We start from the raw sequence: 18,393 nt of genomic DNA, 5'->3' as shown, positions 1-18,393 counted from the left end.
CAACAGGAAGTACATTAAAAAAGAAGCAGACAGAGATCATGTGCAACTGCGCTGCAGCATCCAGTTTCCCATTCCAGGTGATTGACTGCATGTCCCATGTCCCATGTCCCATGTCCCACATGCTGGACACGGAGTGCATTACGAATCCCGACGGGTCAACTGCAGTGAAGCTGATACTTTGATGAATAGAAGAATGCGAAATGTCAAAAAAGAACAAAGGACAAGCTGTTAACTCGAGCATGTCTGAGGACAAATACCAACATGAAACATTTCAGGCAAAAGGCGTGAGATGAGGCTCCTCGGGGCTGATCTGCTGTGTGAGAGACGGAACCACTTGAATCCGCTTCTTCGTCCTTTTCATGTCCTTATCTCCCCATTCTGGCATTTAGAGGTTCCTCTCTTCACGGGGAGGCGTTTCCGTCCCATTAACCCGCCTGAGTACAGGCGGCCACGTGTACGCGCACGGATGAGCGTGCACGGATGGACGAGCACGACTCGAGCTGTCGAGAGGGGACGAAAAACCTGAGACACACTCCATATGCTTTATTGTTATTTTGTGTATCGGTGTGGTGAATACAACATAATCCTGGTAAAGTTACTGCATCAGACACAGAAACACTTCAAAGTCTCACAAATTACAATAACTGGTTTAATTTAATTTATTAAAAACAGATTAGTTCACTTATAGAAATGGTTTGTTGTGTGATTCAGATTTAAAGTGGTCTGCAGTGTTTTCTCTTCCTAAATGATGATGCACACGTCATTTCTATCTGCGTGTGCGTTTCTTCTTCTCTCCTCCATCATGTAAACATCTACTTCAGTAACAATACTCGCAATGAGCTGAGGAGGCACCACTGATGTTTAAATATCCACCCAGAGAAGTTGGAGCCAACAAGCAGCTTGAGTCCAGGTACAGATGGATGGAGTCCTCCCATCAGTGCAGGGGGGGGGGGGGGGGCGCCATCTGGTGGCTGTGGAGATGAAAGCAGGCCGCTGAAGCTCTCATTTAAATGTCTTTTGATGGAAAACCGTCTTCTCGTCTCTCAACTTTCCCTCCAGGAGGAAAACGTGACTCACAAACTCAGTCTGCACACTAAGTCTTTGGAGGAAGATGTGGTTTTTGGACAGTTTGACTTCCACAAGATCTATATGTGCCACCTCTGTGGCACCTCCCCCCAACCAGAGTCTTACAATAAAGTAAATGTTGTTTAGTTGGAAGGGAGTTTTAACTGGATATCAAATGCTTTTTCTGGTACCTCTGACAGCTCTGATTGGGAAAAGGACAACAGCAAAGCATCTTTTCTAGTACATCAAGGGACATTCAACTGTTTCCTTCACCAGTGATAAAGGAAATGGTGACTGTTGCTAGTAGGAAGCTCTCCATCTAGCCAGCTGCACTGCGGAGAACGTGGTCCCTCATCAGTGGAGAGCAATGTGCTTGAGATGTTAAATCTTAGTGTTTGACTCTGGCTGCCTACGAGACTATGAGGACTGCTCCATTCAGACGTTGGTAAAGGTACCTGAGAAAAGGCCTCCTGCCACATGCCAGTATTTCATTTCGATGAGGACATGACAGGAGGGCCGGTCTCCGGCAGGACGAGGGAGATGCATTTCCTCTGGTGGCCCCTTGGAGGCGACACATGATGAATCATTGATTGAGTGCAAGGGAGGAAATGCTCCACAGAAAGGTGAGGGCGAGAATCTTCACTCCATCGAGGATATTAGGGAGGTGTCTTGGAGAATGTTTGCCTGATTGCAGGTGTTCCAGCAGGATCTGGACTTTAGACTCCCTTAAAATGTGGCAGAAAAGTCCAAATCCCCTGCATCAGACCAGTTGGGTTCTCATATATCCACAAACACCTCCAAAAAGTCTCCACTTTTGCACCTTTTGGACCTCAGAGTTCTGCAAAGACCTCTTTGCCACGCCATCAGGCCTTTGCTGGCGCCACCTTTCCCCTCCACGCTGCAGGCGCGTCACATGGCGCAGGCCCCGTCACACCTGATGTGGTACTGTCGCAGGTAGTCCCTGAGCTGCGGAGGCAGCAGCAGGTCTTCCACGCCCTGGTAGGTGGTGCGGCTGCAGATCACGGCTCTGCACAGGTGCTGCAGGGTGAACGGGAAGGACCTCGGCAGCGGCCGGGACAGCAGCGGCTCGAAGAAGAGGCAGGTGGCCGGGTCGCTGTAGTGCCGCAGCAGGCCCGTCACGCTGGGGTCCCGGTACATGCACGGGTCGCGCACGTCGAAGCTGAAGCGCTTGTCGTTCTGCTCGATGCGCGCGTGCAGCGAGCGGCTGTAGCGGCGGAAGCTGACCGAGAAGAGGAACTCGTCCTGGGCGGAGTCCCGCAGCAGGAACGTCCCCTCCGGCTTGCCCTCCAGCAGCTCCTCCGCCTCGAAGCGGTTCAGCACGCCCCAGTAGCAGCAGCTGTTGTTGATCTGCAGGAGATCCGGGACAAGGATGTAGTCGGTGTGGCTGCCCTCCGCCCCCCCGTGGGGACAAGAAGGGTCCCAGTCCTCCAGGCTGGAGCCTCTGGGCCCGGGGGAGCAGCAGATGTCCTCCCAGGACGGAGGGGTCTGTGGCGGGGAGGTGGAGGAGGAAGAGGCCCCGGGTCTGAGGGGAGCCTCCATGTCCCTCAGGGCGCCTGGGTGGGAGGCGTGGCTTTTCACAAGGTGCCAACACCGGGCCAGCTCGGATTTGGGCGAGAAGGGACACTTGTCCTGCATGAGCTCTGAGACGTGAACTTTGCGTTTGGACCAGAAGAGCACGGAGAAGGGCGGCGAGGAGCCCGAGGGAATGCGGTGGTGGTGGTGGGGGCGCAGCGGGAAACACTGGCCCACGGCGTCCTGGAACTTCTGCCGCAGAGAGCGCCGGGACAGGGCCTTCCGACACACCGAGTCCACGTCGGCCGCCGTCAGCGCGTCCCCGAGGGCGCCGCAGCTGCACATCCTGTCACGCCGCCGCCTCGGACAGGACGTGGAGCGCAAGGCCGGCTCCTCCGTGCCCTCTGCCGCCGGCGCCGCCGCGCCCCCGGGGCTGGACCCGGGGCGAGAGCTCCGGGAGCGCTTCTTCCCCCGCCAGACGTAGCTGTCCGCACTCCAGCTGCGGAGGCCCGACTTGGGGGGCGTGTCCGAGCCCCGTGGCTTCCTGTCCGCCATGGCTGCGTCCTCTCGTCGCTCTGCGGCACCTGAATAAATACAAGAGTGGCATCAGGATTACTGCACCCGCCCCGTCCTTATCACATGGGCCAGTGTGCAGAACCAAAGAGTTCTGTCTCTCTGCAGGAGTTTTGACCTCCTCTCAGTCATCACAAAGACTTCAATGAGAACACAAAACATCGAGTAAATCCCTCCATGGAGCCACTTCACGACCCTCTTCATATTTATGACATGTGGTACAACATCTTTACTCTTATTTTTCTCATTAAATCTAGCAGCTGCATTTTACCCCCAGCCCAAAAGGTCCACTTTAACCGGTCTGGATTGCTGTAATTGAATCATCCGGTTCAGACCTAACTTGCTTATGTCTTCTAATCATATCCTAAGGCGAGAAATCACATTATCAAAGCGAGTTTGGAAATGGCCTGCGGACAAAAAAGGATCCGTTCCGGAATTTAAAAAAACAGATAAATAGGTTTAAGAAGCAGGCGGCGGCGCCTCATGGGAGGACGCTCCTGTGGAACGGCTCTCAAGCTGCTTTCTGAAGGTCTGATGTCATCTGAAGCTCTCAGCTCTTACCTCTCAGGCAGCAGCAGACGTCCTCGCTCGCTGCTCAGCAGACGTGTGCTGCAGCTCTGCGTCCTATCTCACTGCCATGCAGAATCCCCGAGGGGGGGGCAGCCGTTTCCTCCCCGGGTATGAATGGAGGGAGGGAGGGGCGAGGTGGAGACGGGAGGGGGGGGGGGGGGGGGTGATGGTTCCTCGTCCATTCACAGATTCCATCTCCCCGAGCAGAGCAGCTCTGAGTCCTGCTGATTACTGATGTTCTTCAGCTGTTGTTCATATTATTGTTATTTATTCACAAAGTTCATAAAGCAAAGTAAACAACAAGTTTAAAGAGTACAAAAGATGAAAGAAGGAAGCGATAAGAACAAACTGATGAATGGAATAAATGCATTGTATATATTAAGCAGGTGTCCTCGTGGTGTCAGGAATGCTCTGGTTAACGATGCGGAGGAACAAGCAGACTTTTTAAAAAGCTCCTCCATCGATCGGCAACATTTCAGTTTCCCGCCAAACGGCTTCATCGGTCCAGGGACGCCGTGCTCGAAATCTATAATTCATGAAACAAATGCACAAACACTGTTAGTCCCAGTGGTTCGGTGTGTGTGTGTGTGTGTGTGTGTGTGTGTGTGTGTGTGTGTGTGTGTGTGTGTGTGTGTGTGTGTGTGTGTGACCTGAGCTCAAACAGATAACGGATGGTCATCAATAAATGGCTGACGTCTCAGATAATGTAGTGACACTCAGCTTCCTTTTAACTGAATATTTAATGCTGTTCACATTATCACACAGGACAGCAGGAAGCAAAAAACATTTATACAATATACATTTATACAAAACACACACACACACACACTTAATACATGAATAAACACAACCCTTGTGATGTCTTACACATTCAGAAAGACACTAAACACAGTGTCTTCTCTCTCTGTCCCCACAGCCAAGTTAGCCAGCTAGCGACACAAGCTAAGCTAACAGTCACATGGGTCACGTAGGTCGTGGCTCAATTCAAAGGGGATCCAACCGGGGGCCGTGCGGGACACCAGAAGGGGCGTGGCTTCACCTGCTGGGGACTCTCTCAGGTACCGGAGGTGACAGCAGCCTGGTGAGGAGCAGCTTCATGCAGGAAGTGGCTCCTGCGCCGGTGACCTCCGGTGGAGCCGTTAAGGAGGCCGGGGGCTCGTATCGGCCCCCATTACGCAGGCATCGACCGCTCCAGAGGAGCAGCGGTGAATAATTGATGCTGAGCTGATTGAATGGAGACTCTGCTGCTGGTATTTTTATATGAAGGCTAATAGTTTTTTTAATTCATATTTAATGCAGTAAGGAGGATTGAAACTACAAAATGTTGTTTTTACATTTTAGTTATTTAAACCGCTCACAGACCTGCACCTTACGGATGAAGATGTTACAAACGGCTCTAATGAATGTCTTCACAGCCACAATGATTTAATGTCTGTGTAAATCTGTTTTCCATCAGCACCACGCAGCATTTCGACGGCTTTAAGCCCATGAAAGCTTCATCTGGATTTATGGTCTCCATCTCTAGCTTCACGTCTTATTCAATGCAGCAGGATGTTCATTTAGTAGATTACGGCCCATTTAGAGTCAAACAGACCATGAAGCAGGGGTGCTTTAGGGCGGGGCTACATGATGATTGACAGGTCTGACAGTCGACCCATGTTCTCGTCTTCCGTCTTGTTCTTATTCAGCTCCGCCCTCTCGCGTCACTTCTGGTTGCAGAAAGAAGAAGAGAAACGGGAGGCTTCAGGAGGGCCGTCCAGGGGAGGATTGGCGTCGCCATGGTGACCGTGTCCGTCTCTTGTGTGCAGTGCATGCTTTAACCACGGACTTCCTTTAACCTCAAAGGTGCCAAACGCCGACACCCGCCACAACTTATTGGCCACAAGCACAGCGCCGCCCCGAAGCAGCCGCCGGCGTTTCAGCACAGCTGTGAAAAAGTGAACTGGGACACGGCCCTTGTTTCCCAGTTACTGGGAGATGGAATCTGTTCCCAGTCACAGCCCTTCTGTGTGTGTGTGTGTGTGTGTGTGTGTGTGTGTGTGTGTGTGTACAATCATGTGAATTACAGAAATGGAATCAGCAGGGAGTCTCAGCTCATTGATCTGCATCACAAGGCTCGTCTGACCTCGGGGTCTCATTACATCTCACTTAAAGGAACATTACAACATTTCTTATATCTGTGTGTGTGTGTCTGTGTGCGTACCTGTGTGTCTGTGTGTGTGTGTGTGTGTGTTGGTGCAGAAACCCGAGCTTTGGATTTTGGAATTACATTTTTTTCAGGTGTTTTTTTCATTCCTGGTTCATCTTTTAAAACACTTGAGTTGTGTTTTATTTTTGGTACGATCTGTTGTGTATTTCCTGTTCCTCCACAACACGTTTATACATCAGAATGACAATGCTATTTATCACATCTTTTTCATTCCTTAATGACCTTAAAGGATTTCCTGGAAGTTGAATCGATAACAAGCTGAGGTCATTAATGTTGGTATTTATGACTAATAATTGGATTTACAGTAAAAGTATTAGGATGCTAGTACTTCTGATTACAATCATCCTTCATCACACATTCATTGTCTCCCTTTTTTCCGTCGTGTACTTTTACTTTAAACTTCTTTACCCAAAAATAACGTTTCAGTGATGAAGGACATCAGCACTGCAGGATTCTAATAATCCGCGGATCAAGTGCACGTTGTTCGGCAGACACGCAGACGCTGGGGGGGGGGGGGGGGGGTGGATATTAATCTGCTGTGGACATGTGATCCTATCGACTTCCTGGGGAGATTTATTTATGGCTGCAGCCGCCCCGCTTCCCGCAAGCGAGGTGCGTCCTGAGAGGCTTCTCCTCGCCGCCTGGTCAGACCATGTGTTTGCACACTACTGTCTCCTGTATATTACATGTTCATCTGAAGAATATCAGCAAAAGAAAAGTTATTGGAAAAAGAAATGTCATTAAAAAAAGTTCAAAAAATATTGTGTCGGGAAATGTCATGAAAAAACAACAAGAAAAATGTTTAAATCTGTGAAAAAAGGTCAAATTAGGAAAAATGTGTACAAACATTGGCTTAACAAATGCAGTGGATAAAAAGTTAAAACTGAATTTCGTTTTAAAATATCAAGTAAAAGTAGGAATAGCTAAATCGTCCTTCTTCTGACTACGGTCTGAAGCCTCTTTGTTAATCAGAAGAATCCGAACCACCAGCAGCCGAGTGGTTGTTCTGATCCGCAGGTATCGATTGGCTGAGGATCAGATGGAGCGGGAGCTCTTCCATGGAACACGAGCTCACGTCCTACCGACACCATCCAGAACAGAACAAACACTAAGATTCCAACGCAGAGGGAGACGCCTCCTCCAGCTCCGGCCTGCAGGCACCTGACGAGCATCCTGCCGGCCTCCGATGCCCCGAGGACACAGGGGTCGACAGGAAGGCTTTGAATGTCTCTCGCTAGTCAACGTTTGCACACAACCCCCCCCCCCTCTAATCCCCCCCCCACCAAGAATCGATAGCAGGGAGGAGACCTTCCAGTCACTGTGTGCCTGAGGATGCAGACAGAACCAGTGCATGGTTCTCCTTCAGTGTCAAACATCGTGTGTCTGAAATGACTCAAAAGGAGAAGTTAAAGAATAGAACAGGATGCTTTGAGTATTAAAGAGTAAACACCAGGCTTCAATAAGTACATTACGAGGGCCGGTAAAAGTTGGACATCAGTTGATGCAGATGTTCCTACTGGGAAACATCACTTTAACGGTACCCAAAGTTAAGAATATAAGCTTTTACACAAATATGGTCAATATTGATTGATAAATATTAATGTACATTAAAAGAGTGATGCTTCATAAACTGTCAATTTATAATCAATAATGAGATGTTTTGGGGTTACAAGATGAATGTGTGATTTGATACAACTTTATTGTATTGAGACAACAAAACACTTTCATTAAAGATGAGCAGTTGGAGCGATATGATATGATCCGATATTTTAATTGCATGTCTAATATCATCTTGTGAAAAAACTACAGATATCTAAAAAGCACCTTTTCCTGCAAAGCGTTTCATCCTTCAAACTAAAAGCCCCTAATCTTAACAGGAGAACCAATACATAATAATAATAATAATGATGTAATCATCGTTTATAATATTTAATGTTTTTCTTATTGAGTGAAACTATTGTTCATAACCGAATCATACTCACACAATTTAAAATTAGGTTAAACTAACCAAAACAGATTAAACTAGGGTGTCATAAATCACTGCCCGGATTTAGAAATACTAAAGTTCTGGAATAATTAGTCAATCCAACTATATACACGCTTGATCTAACTCCTAAAACGTCGCTACATTAGTATTTTGTCTTTACATTATATATTGTTGGGTTATAAAAGTATTAATGTATCTGTGGGACTTTATTTCGAAAGAAAGAACATCTTCGTACCGGAAGTGGTGCCTGCTAGCTTGATAGCACTTGAACGAACAGCTTGTGACCGGTAAATATAATAATATTAAAATGTTATACGTCTTCACGTTAAACAACTACGTTGTATTTTAAAAGCGATGCCTTTTTTGTTCACTTGTGGTTGACTCGTTTTGTTTTACGTTTTCGCTGACGGAAGATAACTTAACGTCGGCTAAGCTAAGCTAGCCAAAGTAAAGTTAGCACAGCGTTAGCTCAATGCTAGCTTAGTGATGCTTAGTGAACCTTCTGAAACTTACAGCTTCAAAGAGGAAACATTTCTCTCACTTTGCGTTTGTCTAACGAGGCTCTGAAGATTGTTCAATAGTTAAATACGTTTTTATATGTTGCATCGTTGCCGTCTTGTTTGGTAGTTTTATAATGAATTCAGTTAGTTTCTCACATAAGCTGTTAACGTTATTTAGTGAAAGAACCCACTGTATAACATTAGTTGGAATAGATCATATATATGTTCCGTGAAGTGACTACAGATATAACGTTAATATAGTTAGATGTAATATTGAAGTGTAATTAAAGTTTAACATCATATCATCAATCTGTTGCTTTTTCCTTCTTCTCTGCAGTAACTTAAATAAATTCTCGTTCTGTAATCAGTCAAATAAATCAGTGGACTTATTGTAAGTCGAGAATCTTTCTTTGTTACATTTGCGTTTACTTCCTGTTTTTTATTGTGTTGGTTTCACTGTGCTGTTGGGAAGGCCTTTTGTAATTCTATTATTGTGAAGCTGTCCCCTTTCCTCCAGGAGTCGCTCACCATGGCGAAAAGCCTGTCTGACCTGCGGGACTTTGACAGCATCGAGGATGAGACGTTCCCCCCCCTGCCCCCCCCTCACTCCCCGGGCCACGGAGGACAAGACGCCGCGGAGCCCTTTGACGAAGGTGAGGAGGAGCCCCATCAGGTGACACGTGGAAGGAGGAAACACGAGGATGTTGAGTTGAGCGCTGACGGAGCAGCGGTCATGTGATGTGGTTGATGCAGGAGAGGAAGACGCCGATGGGTCCAAGCTGGCTGACGTCCCTGCTTCTAAGAGACGAGGAGTAAAAAGGCCGCAGCTCAAGCTGGACTCTCAGAGGTATCCGACCTCGTGTCTCTGAGCTGCGATGATGAGGACGTCACACGCCGGGTTCAGGCTGATTCCTCTCATTCCAGCTCCACTCGTCATTTCAATTTGCATTACCTGCAGTGGTCCTTGTCATAAGATCCAACCTTACAGCTGCCCTCGTAAACATTGAGTCCAATGACAGAGTTCTTGTACGTTTCCTTCAGGCTGACCTCAGAAAGAGGACTTCCGGCTCTACGAACCCTGTTTGAAAACGTCCGCTTCAAAGGCAAAGGCCACGAGGTGAGAGCCGGAGAGTCGCTCGCGGCTCCCTGGAGCTTCTCACGTAACATTGAGCCGCTGTTGGTTTGTGCTCGGTTCCACCAGGCTGAAGACCTGCGGCTGCTGATGCAGAAGATGGAGAACTGGGCTCACAGGTTGTACCCCAAACTGCAGTTTGAGGATTTTGTGGACAAAGTAGAGAAGTTGGGCAACAAGAAGGAAGTGCAGGTGTGAAGATCGCTGCCCTTCATTGCATTAACATGAACTTTAATTATTACATGATGCGTTATTTTTAAGTCATTTTGCTTTGTTTCTTTTTGTTTCCTGCAGACCTGTCTGAAACGTATTCGACTGGACATGCCGCTGACCCACGAAGACTTCATGGGGGGTAAGAGAGGAGAACGTTAGATACCTGCATCAAAAAGGCCAAAACAAAAAATAAGTAGGAGCAATATTTAGTAACGGTGAAATATGTCAAAATGTAATTTAGGGATCATATTGTGATGTTTGTCACAGATACTTTGCTAGTGGTTCTGCTCCAGGTCCAAACTTTACTCCTTCAATAGTGAGTTCTCCCTTTGATGCGTCTCGGTTCAGGTGAAGCAGCAGCAGATCCAGAGTCTCACCTTCTGGGAGATCCGGATCCGTTCAACAGCTCCAGCTTCACCAACCTGTCGGCTCCGGTCCACTCCACTCCGGCTCCGCCCCCCACACAGGCTCCGCCCACGCTGACGGAGGAGCAGCGTGAACGCATGGAGCAGAACCGGCGGCGGGCCCTGGAGAGGAGGCTGACCCGCCAGCAGCAGCCGTCCGGTGAGAAGAAGTCAAACGTCTTTTCACATCAGTTTAGAACATTTCAACAACATCAAACTGCGAGGTGTCCACAATCCGACCATTTATTCATCTGTGTTCCTTCAATCTTCACGTCTCTGTTCTGATTGGTCTTCATGGTGTCCAAACAGGACGAGGCCACTCACAAGATGTGAGGTATACTGCCTCACTTCTAATGCTCCAATATTGCAAAAATCAATCAAATGCAGGTAAATTACATCGTAGCTCAGTAGATGCTCATCTTACTCTGAGGGAGCCTCCGATGGGTTCTTAGGCCGCTGCCCCCCCCCTGCATCGTCCTGCATGAAGGGGGAGTCAAGACGAGAAAAAGGGGATGTGAATATTAATCCAATACTTTATTGGGATCGTTAACACATCAACTAATGTTTGTTAAAAAATGTCATCAACTTTAATTGACTGAAGTAATTGAGCTTAATGAGAACTGAGTGTATAGTAATGCAGTTTGGTGACCCCTAACCTAGATCATGTGACTGATCATGTGACACAGGTGGACTTTAGTGATCAAATGATGTGACTTATGACGGTGTTTGTAGTGTGTTCATATTCTTCTGTGCAAAGGATTGTGGGTCAGAATGATGCCTCTGAACACTCATTTAATCAGAGCTTCATTGAAGACATCTATAATATTTCACTTGATTCCTTTATAATAATAATGAAGTAGTGTTGCATGCAGACAGGTGCGTTCATTATTCTGCAGCCTCCTGCCACTCAGAAAAGAGGGATTGGAATATACGTAATTTAGGGAAACATTGATTGACATCAGATCTGAAATGTCTCCCAGACCCGTCTGCAGATGAACCCGTCTCCTCTGCTGAAGTCCACAGTCCTGTGGGTCGGGATAAGGGGGGGGAGCCTGCGGGGGGGGAGCCTGCCAGCAGCGCGCAGCAACAGGAGGAAGTAGAAGAAGAGCCCAGCCAGCTCCCCCCCACAGAGTCAGAGCCTCCTGCCGGACCCCCCCACAGCGAGAGGGAGGAAGAACCCGTCCTCAGCGAGGACCGTGAAGACGGAGACTAACGCTGCGGGTTCGGAGCCCAGTTTTATTATGTTCTGAAAACTAAAAGCAAATATAATTTGTACGTCACATTTTATTATCTGTAATAAGAATGTCTTTATGCTGATGATCAATAAAAGTTCACCTTTTATTAATAAACATATTGGCCATATTGAATAATACACACACTGATAAAAAAACGTAATAGTTTGAAATGATTAAAATCAGATCATCGTTTCATGTTAAATGTTAACACTTTATAAACGATAAACCAGTTCTGTGAAGTCAGCTTCACGCGGTTGCCGCGGCAACCCGCGACATGGCGTCCAGGTCGAGCAGAGCCAGCTCCCGGACCTCCTCCAGGAGGGAGTACAGGTTGGGGGTCTTGCTCTGGCTGAACTCCCGCTCCTCTCTGGAGAGTTTGGGCCGGCGGGCCTTCTGCTGGGACGCCTCCTCGGCCAGACGCACCACCTCCTGCACCAGCTGGCTGCGGCCCTGCGGGCCGGGCCGCTTGGGCTCGGCGCCGCGGTGGGGCCTGTTGCTGACCAGCTCCAGGTGGAGGGCGTCGGCGTGGCAGTGGGTGGAGCGCACGGAGACGCAGACCTGCGGAGGAGGAGGCGGCGTCGATGAGCGCCTGAGTCGACGTGTGCAGATAAACGTGGAAATAAACGCGACTCACGGTGATGTGGTCGAACAGGCGGAAGGTGGAGGTGCCGCAGCTGGACGTGGTGCTGATGTGGTCAGAGTGACGCCGCACGGCGCCGCTCTGCCACTCGCAGAGACCGCCCTCTCCGGGCGCCACCACCTGACCCTCTCGATTCTTCATGTACACCGGCCCCTTAACTCCGTACCTGCAGGGGGGGGGGGGAGGTGTTAGTCTTCATGCTTTTAGAAGGGATGACATGTGACTAATGACGGGGGGGGGGGTTCGTACTCCGGGACAAACACCAACACGCCGTTGTCTCGGATGGAGTAGATGACGGCGTCCGCCAGGCAGCGCCGGTCCGACTGAGGGTCTCTTTCCTTGAAGTAGAGACACTGAAACAACTCTGTGGACAACTTCTGGGCCTGCTGGGAGGCCTGGAGGGGGTCAGAGGTCACACAGAGGTCAAAAGGTCAGAGTGAGTTTATTCACGGATCCCCCAAAGACACGCGGCACCGACCCGGTTCTTGGTGTTGATGTGACGGCTCGTCTCCTCCAGGTCTTTGTTGCCGGCCACGGCTGTGCTGGGGTCACGACCCTCGTCCACGTCGATGGCCGCGGTGAGGAGGCGGTGCACCACCACGTCGGCATAGCGACGGATGGGCGAGGTGAAGTGAGTGTAGCGGTCCAGCGCCAGTCCTGAAGCGAAACAGGAAGTGGACGTTGTCATGGCGAAGTCGTTCTCTGGTGTGTGGGTGGAGCATGAGTGGAGGTGATGTGGTCAAAACAGGAGATGGTGACGGTGTCCTGAGGCGGTACCGTAATGGTAGAACTGGTCTTGGGACTGGAGGCCAGTGGAGAAGTACACGGCCTGCGACATGGCAGAAGTGGCCATGATCCTCAGCATCCTGTTCACCAGCGGGTCCTGTGGGTCCACAGCGCGATCCAGAGAGTCCGCCAGAGCCTTGTTGGTCCTGGAGGAACATGCGTAGCGGTCAGAACGTGACCTTCTCACCTGGAGCACAAGTACAAGAAATGCCCCATAAAATGAAGCCACAGCTGATTGGTCACCTGGTGTCCACGGTGAACCCCCGGGCCGCGGCGCTCTCCACCAGCTGGCTGAAGAACTCCTGGCGGGGGGGCGGGTGGCGCCGCAGCAGGGCCTGGTGGGGGAAGGCCTCCTGGATCTTGCGCGCCACCCAGTGGTTGGCGTAGATCATGCACTCGGCCACGGTCTCGTGGACCTCCAGCGGCTCCCGGGGGACCAGCGCCGTGATGTTCCTCTGCTCGTCCAGCTGGGCTCGCACCTGAGGACACGGGACGAGGGACGAGGGACATCAGGACGAGCCTCGGCAGCAGGAAGCCGTTTTTTAATTATAACTACATATTTACGCCTTGAGCTGAGAGAGTAAACGACAGGTTCTACTCTCACACTTTCCCTCCTTTGCTTTAATTTGGTTTATTTAAATAGAAATTTAAATCCTGTTTAAATGTCTTTTTTTATGTGCCAATCAACCTTTTCAACAGTAAATCCTCAACCGACACGTTTACATTTTACAGCTTTTATTTTGAAGGACGCAGGAAGCACTCTTACCTCCACCCCTTCCAGCTCCAGCGCCCCCCCCCGGTCCCTCTGCGCCCGGAGGTGCCGGGCCACGCGGGTCAGCGTCTCCAGAGCCCCCTTGAGCTCCGCCAGCCGGGCCTCCGTCTCCTCGGGGCCGAGCCCCTCCAGCTCCGGCACCTCGGCCCCCCCCCCGTCCAGGAGCGCCTGGGCCAGCTCGTAGTGGAGCTGGTAGGAGGAGCGCACCAGCGTGCGCCCGTACCACACCTTCTGCACGGACAGGGTCTGCGCGTCCAGCTCCCACAGCACGCTCATCGCGTACCTGGGGGGGGGGGGGTCACAAGGTCACAAGGCTTTTTAGTAGATGGGAGAGAGAAGAAGCGGTTAAGGACTTAAGGAGCCAGAGGGGCCCCCACAGTGACAGAACGGCGAGCAGAAACCAGGAGGCGTGGACTGACCTGTCGACCCCCCCCAGCAGAGAGCAGAGGTCGGCGCTGAGCACAGGCGGCAGCATGTCGTAGCGCCGGTCGGCCAGGTAGTACGTCGTCGCCCTGAAGAAGAGCAGCTTGTTGTATTCTAGTCGTTTTATTCGGACACAACAATCTGAAGATGGCGGCTCACCTGGCTCGCGCCTCCAGGTCGGTGAGCGAGCCCTCGGCCACGAAGTGGGTGACGTCGGCGATGTGCACGCCGAGCTCCAGCAGCGTCCCTCCGGCGAGGCGCCGCACCGACAGCGCGTCGTCCACGTCCTCGCAGCCCAGCGGGTCGATGCTGAAAACCAGGTGGCTCCGCCTCAGGTCCCGCCGCCGCGCCACCTGCGCCGGGTCCACCGCCCACGGCCTCTCGGGCGAGCTCGCCGGCAGCTCCCTCAGCTGGGGAGGGACAGGTCGTTAACCCCCCTGTGGTTGCACTCTTCTCTCTGCAGAGGGCGCTCTCTGCCTCATTGAACCTGAAATGAGTTCCATTAATCTGTGTGACCTTTAACCTCAGGTCAGGTTGAACCTTCTCACTCCTTCATGAGCGATGATGTCACGTCTATTTGTGTTCTTAAATATAAACACAAAATCTTTGCTTTAATAAACAGCTTCCATAATTCTCCAGGGATACGGAATAAAAAATGAAAACAACAAACAAATGACACGATGTGAGACCCCCCCCCCCCCGTCTCACCTGCGCGTCGGAGAACGGGGGCACGTGGATGCCGTTCTCGATGAGGATGGTCTGGACCTCCGTCTCCAGCTCTCCGGCGCGACCCAGAACGCGCACGCTGTGGCCGTTGGGGTAGAGCGACGAGCTTTCCCAGGAATCAATGCGCACCACCACCCTGTGGTCCTGTGGGGGGGGGGGCGGGGGGGTCATTCCTACAGTGGTGAAGCACTCCATGACAAAACGGGGCCTCATACGAGCTGGGAGCACACCTGCAGGGCGTCGGCCTGCGTGCTGCTGACGCGGATCTTGGGGACGCGGTGGTCCCAGGGGACGGCCAGGAGGCGCTGGCTGCTCCTGCTCTGGGGCTGGGCTCCTTCTCGGGGGGGGAAGGTCACCACGTAGTCCCTCCAGTTCCTCTGCAGGACGCCGACGACGCGGCCTGAGGATTCAGGGTCAGACGCCCGGGACACATTTAGTGTCCTTTCCTTAAAGGACACATTTAGTGTCCTTTCCTTAAAGGACACATTTAGTGTCCTTTCCTTAAAGGACGCAGCGACCATCTGTCTCACTCCTTTCAGACGTTTCCGTGGAAACGCGTCGGTTTAATTGGTTCAGCGCCGAATGTCAGTAGAAAGACGACCTCACCCGTGGGCATTGGCTTCCTGTCGGCGTCCTCCCCGCTCTTCTCGTCCCCCCCCCCCTGGCCTTCGGTCAGAGCCGTGGTCCTCCCTCTCCACTCGCTCCTCGGCAGCAGCTCCACCGCCACCACGTCGCCGTGCACGGCCCGGTTGCGGTTCTTGGCGCCGCAGACCAACACGCCGCAACTCAGATCTGGAGGGCGAGACAAAGGGAGGGGAGGGGGGGAGGAGGAGAGGGGGTGGGGGGGGGGGGGGGGGGTTAGGACGGATGGAAGACAGATCCGTCCGACGAGGTGAGTCCTGTTGCTGCGGTTCTGCACCTGAGTTCTTGTTGGACAAACCGTCCGCGGTGACGGACGCTTCGCTGTGCGCCCGGTGCCTGCTGACGTTCAGAGTGCCCTGAGGGGGGGGGGGCAGGGGGGGGGACGGGTCATTAGAACAGCTGCTCGGCAGGAACATGGAAGCCACGCGGGTGGACCGGTCCGGCACCTGAACGTAGCGGCCGGACTTGATGCCGGCCTCCAGGACCTCGGCGGGCAGGTGTTCGGCGAACTCCTTCTCCGTGACCTCGCTCTCCTTCTCCTGCAGCGCCTGGGACACGGCGGCGTACAGGTCACGAGCCGCCGTCAGCTCCGGCAGGAAGTTCAGCAGGAAGTCCTGGGTCGCACAGAGGGACGCGAGTGAAGACGTGTCCTCGGTGCGGTGGACAGCTGTCACACATCGTCATGGCGCCGTACCTGGAGGGAGATGACGTAGACTCCGCAGGTGAGGCTGCCGTACCGAGCCACGGCCTCCTGGTCCTCCGTGATCATCACCACGTCCTTCATACCGGCCAGATGGTTGTAGTACCACACCGCAGCAGAGTACACACACCTACACACACACACACACACACGTAGTAGAACTCGCCTGTTAAACCTTCACGTCCTGCGTTCCTCACTTCAGCACCTCAAGAACCTCCAAACATTGATTACTGCGATCAATGCAGAAAAGAAGGGGGGGGGCGACATAGGGCGTGACACCGGGGGACATAAAGCGTTGGAGAGATATTTGGGGGACTTAAAATAAATTGAAAGAATCAGCATCAAACAGACCTCAGGAAAAGCATCACTTTTCTATTTCGGTTTATGACCAAATGGAAGAAAAGACGTGGAAGTTGGTGACGAAGCTGAAGACGTTTCCTAGCAACCGTTACTTGTGTCTTCAGTGTGTGTGTGTGTGTGTGTGTGTGTGTGTGTGTGTGTGAGGAGATGCACACACCTGGTCTGCCACTCCTCCTGCTTCTCCCCCTTCTCCCGCGGACAGTACGAATCCTCCTGGAACTCATTGGCGAAGAGCACACAGTGGTGTCGAGGGTCTTTGAGAAGGTTTCGCAGACGGTTGAATTGCCTACACACACACACACACACACACACGCGCACACACACACACACACGCACACGCACATTAAGTATGACGTGAGGAACGCACGCCACAGAGAGCATCACCCTTTCACACATCAGATTAGCGCATGATGCACTGGATAAAGTCACAAGCAAGTTGCAAAGGTCATCACACACACACACACTGCAGGGGGGTCATGCGCCCCCCCTCATCTACAGTCTGCCACGTGTGTTTGCAAAGGTCGACCTCTGTGACCTCTGTGGAGCCGCTCTCTGAGAACAAGGCGTACCTGCGGCCTTTGGCGAGCTGCAGCGCCTGGCAGGCGGTCTGCGTGAAGACGACGCCCTGCAGCTCCCTGAACTCCAGGATCTCCAGGTAGTCCAGCACCACGCCCACGTCCGGCACCACGTAGTGGGTCAGGTCCCCCGGCAGCACCCTGCCTCCTGGACGAGGGACCAGCTTCAGAGTCAGCGTCATGGCGATGGTGTGTGTGTGTTGTGTTGTTTACCGCTGTGGTTGTGTGTGTTGTGTTGTTTACCGCTGTGGTTGTGTGTGTTGTGTTGTTTACCGCTGTGGTTGTGTGTGTTGTGTTGTTTACCGGTGTTGTGTGTGTTGTGTTGTTTACCGCTGTGGTTGTGTGTGTTGTGTTGTTTACCGGTGTTGTGTGTGTTGTGTTGTTTACCGGTGTGGTTGTGTGTGTTGTGTTGTTTACCGGTGTTGTGTGTGTTGTGTTGTTTACCGGTGTGGTTGTGTGTGTTGTGTTGTTTACCGGTGTTGTGTGTGTTGTGTTGTTTACCGGTGTTGTGTGTGTTGTGTGTGTTGTGTTGTTTACCGGTGTTGTCGCAGCCCGCCTCACACAGGCCGCTGTAGCAGGGGACGCGCTCGCGCAGGTAATGCTCGCGCACTACACGCAGCTTCCGGCCCCGGCAGCTCTTGAGATGCAGAACCTTTTCGGTCTTTTTCATCCTTCTTGGTCGGTTGCTGTTGTTTTCTTTCTCAAACCGCGAGGCGGGATAAGCGACACTTGTAAACAATCAGTGATGACCACTTCCGGGAAGTGCGTAAAATAATACTGACGTCATGACGCAAAACGTGTCGCCCTGCCCCTTTCGTCTGCTGCTACGTTCAAGGGCTCGCGGGAATCACGAGCGCTCGTATGTGGAGGCAAATTAAAGAATAAGAAGCATCAGTGAAATTAAACAATATATAATAAATACAGCAAACAGAAAAACAAACACATTCATTCATTCATTCATATTAAGTAATAACAAGTATTTGATCATATTTTATTGATATTATTGTTTTAAATGACGTATGCAAATCATTTCACAGCTTGCAGTTTTATATCAACTTCTGTGTGCATTTGAGAAGATTTGCCGGCACATACGGTTTATGAAAATAAAACGCAATAACACATGTTTTTGAATGTGTAATCAAGATTTTCGTGAAATAAATGAATTGACAATGTATAGATATAAAGTGGCATAGAATAGTGAAAGTGTGTATTTTAAACAATGTTGTCTTCAAAAAGCAGTTCACTTTTTTGAAATGCGTAGGGAGTTGTTATTTCTACCGTTGTCTCGATTCGATCCCCAAGTGAAACATAAACCCTTAAAAAGACACCTGCGTCATTTCTCCCCAAC

General features: G+C 51.2%; 3 protein-coding genes across 4 annotated transcripts; 1 reads left to right on the top strand and 2 right to left on the bottom strand.

Moving 5' to 3' along the window:
* Positions 1–978: 978 nt before the first annotated feature.
* socs4 (suppressor of cytokine signaling 4) lies at positions 979–3,153 on the bottom strand. Its single transcript, XM_037449137.2, has one exon. The coding sequence runs from the start codon at positions 3,151–3,153 to the stop codon at positions 1,975–1,977; it is 1,179 nt and encodes a 392-aa protein (XP_037305034.2). The 3' UTR covers positions 979–1,974.
* A 4,986-nt stretch (positions 3,154–8,139) lies between these two features.
* tipin (timeless interacting protein) lies at positions 8,140–11,543 on the top strand. Of its 2 annotated transcripts, none has more exons than XM_037452887.2 (8): positions 8,140–8,224; positions 8,955–9,090; positions 9,191–9,284; positions 9,479–9,554; positions 9,639–9,761; positions 9,864–9,921; positions 10,131–10,346; positions 11,167–11,543. In XM_037452887.2, the coding sequence occupies exons 2-8, from the start codon at positions 8,967–8,969 to the stop codon at positions 11,397–11,399; spliced, it is 924 nt and encodes a 307-aa protein (XP_037308784.2). In that variant the 5' UTR covers positions 8,140–8,224; positions 8,955–8,966; the 3' UTR covers positions 11,400–11,543. The 2 variants fall into 2 exon arrangements, with proteins under 2 accessions (XP_037308784.2, XP_037308791.2); XM_037452894.2 differs by having other exon boundaries at positions 8,143–8,224; positions 8,937–9,090.
* Positions 11,511–17,822, bottom strand: dis3l (DIS3 like exosome 3'-5' exoribonuclease). Its single transcript, XM_037452873.2, has 18 exons — positions 17,583–17,822; positions 17,040–17,193; positions 16,628–16,756; positions 16,105–16,240; positions 15,857–16,024; positions 15,688–15,766; positions 15,375–15,560; positions 14,999–15,168; positions 14,751–14,912; positions 14,202–14,452; positions 14,039–14,131; positions 13,614–13,902; positions 13,091–13,326; positions 12,839–12,993; positions 12,540–12,718; positions 12,311–12,456; positions 12,056–12,227; positions 11,511–11,979 (listed from the first exon to the last, which is right to left on the bottom strand). The coding sequence occupies exons 1-18, from the start codon at positions 17,713–17,715 to the stop codon at positions 11,668–11,670; spliced, it is 3,150 nt and encodes a 1,049-aa protein (XP_037308770.2). The 5' UTR covers positions 17,716–17,822; the 3' UTR covers positions 11,511–11,667.
* Positions 17,823–18,393: the final 571 nt, after the last annotated feature.

This window comes from Pungitius pungitius, chromosome 4, assembly GCF_949316345.1.
Source record: "Pungitius pungitius chromosome 4, fPunPun2.1, whole genome shotgun sequence".
NCBI lineage: Eukaryota > Metazoa > Chordata > Actinopteri > Perciformes > Gasterosteidae > Pungitius > Pungitius pungitius.
The sequence above is the reverse complement of the archived record's forward strand: the minus strand, read 5'-3'. Positions and strand labels throughout refer to the sequence as shown.

Coding starts and splice junctions, on each gene's coding strand:
- socs4 (XM_037449137.2), bottom strand. CDS start 3,153: ATGGCGGACAGGAAGCCACGGGGCTCGGACACGCCCCCCAAGTCGGGC.
- tipin (XM_037452887.2), top strand. CDS start 8,967: ATGGCGAAAAGCCTGTCTGACCTGCGGGACTTTGACAGCATCGAGGAT. Junction 9,285..9,478: donor CTCAAGCTGGACTCTCAGAG/GTATCCGACCTC, acceptor CGTTTCCTTCAG/GCTGACCTCAGAAAGAGGAC. Junction 9,762..9,863: donor GCAACAAGAAGGAAGTGCAG/GTGTGAAGATCG, acceptor TGTTTCCTGCAG/ACCTGTCTGAAACGTATTCG.
- dis3l (XM_037452873.2), bottom strand. CDS start 17,715: ATGAAAAAGACCGAAAAGGTTCTGCATCTCAAGAGCTGCCGGGGCCGG. Junction 14,913..14,998: donor CGCAGGCCGACGCCCTGCAG/GTGTGCTCCCAG, acceptor CCCCCCCCACAG/GACCACAGGGTGGTGGTGCG. Junction 12,994..13,090: donor GGGTTCACCGTGGACACCAG/GTGACCAATCAG, acceptor ATGTTCCTCCAG/GACCAACAAGGCTCTGGCGG.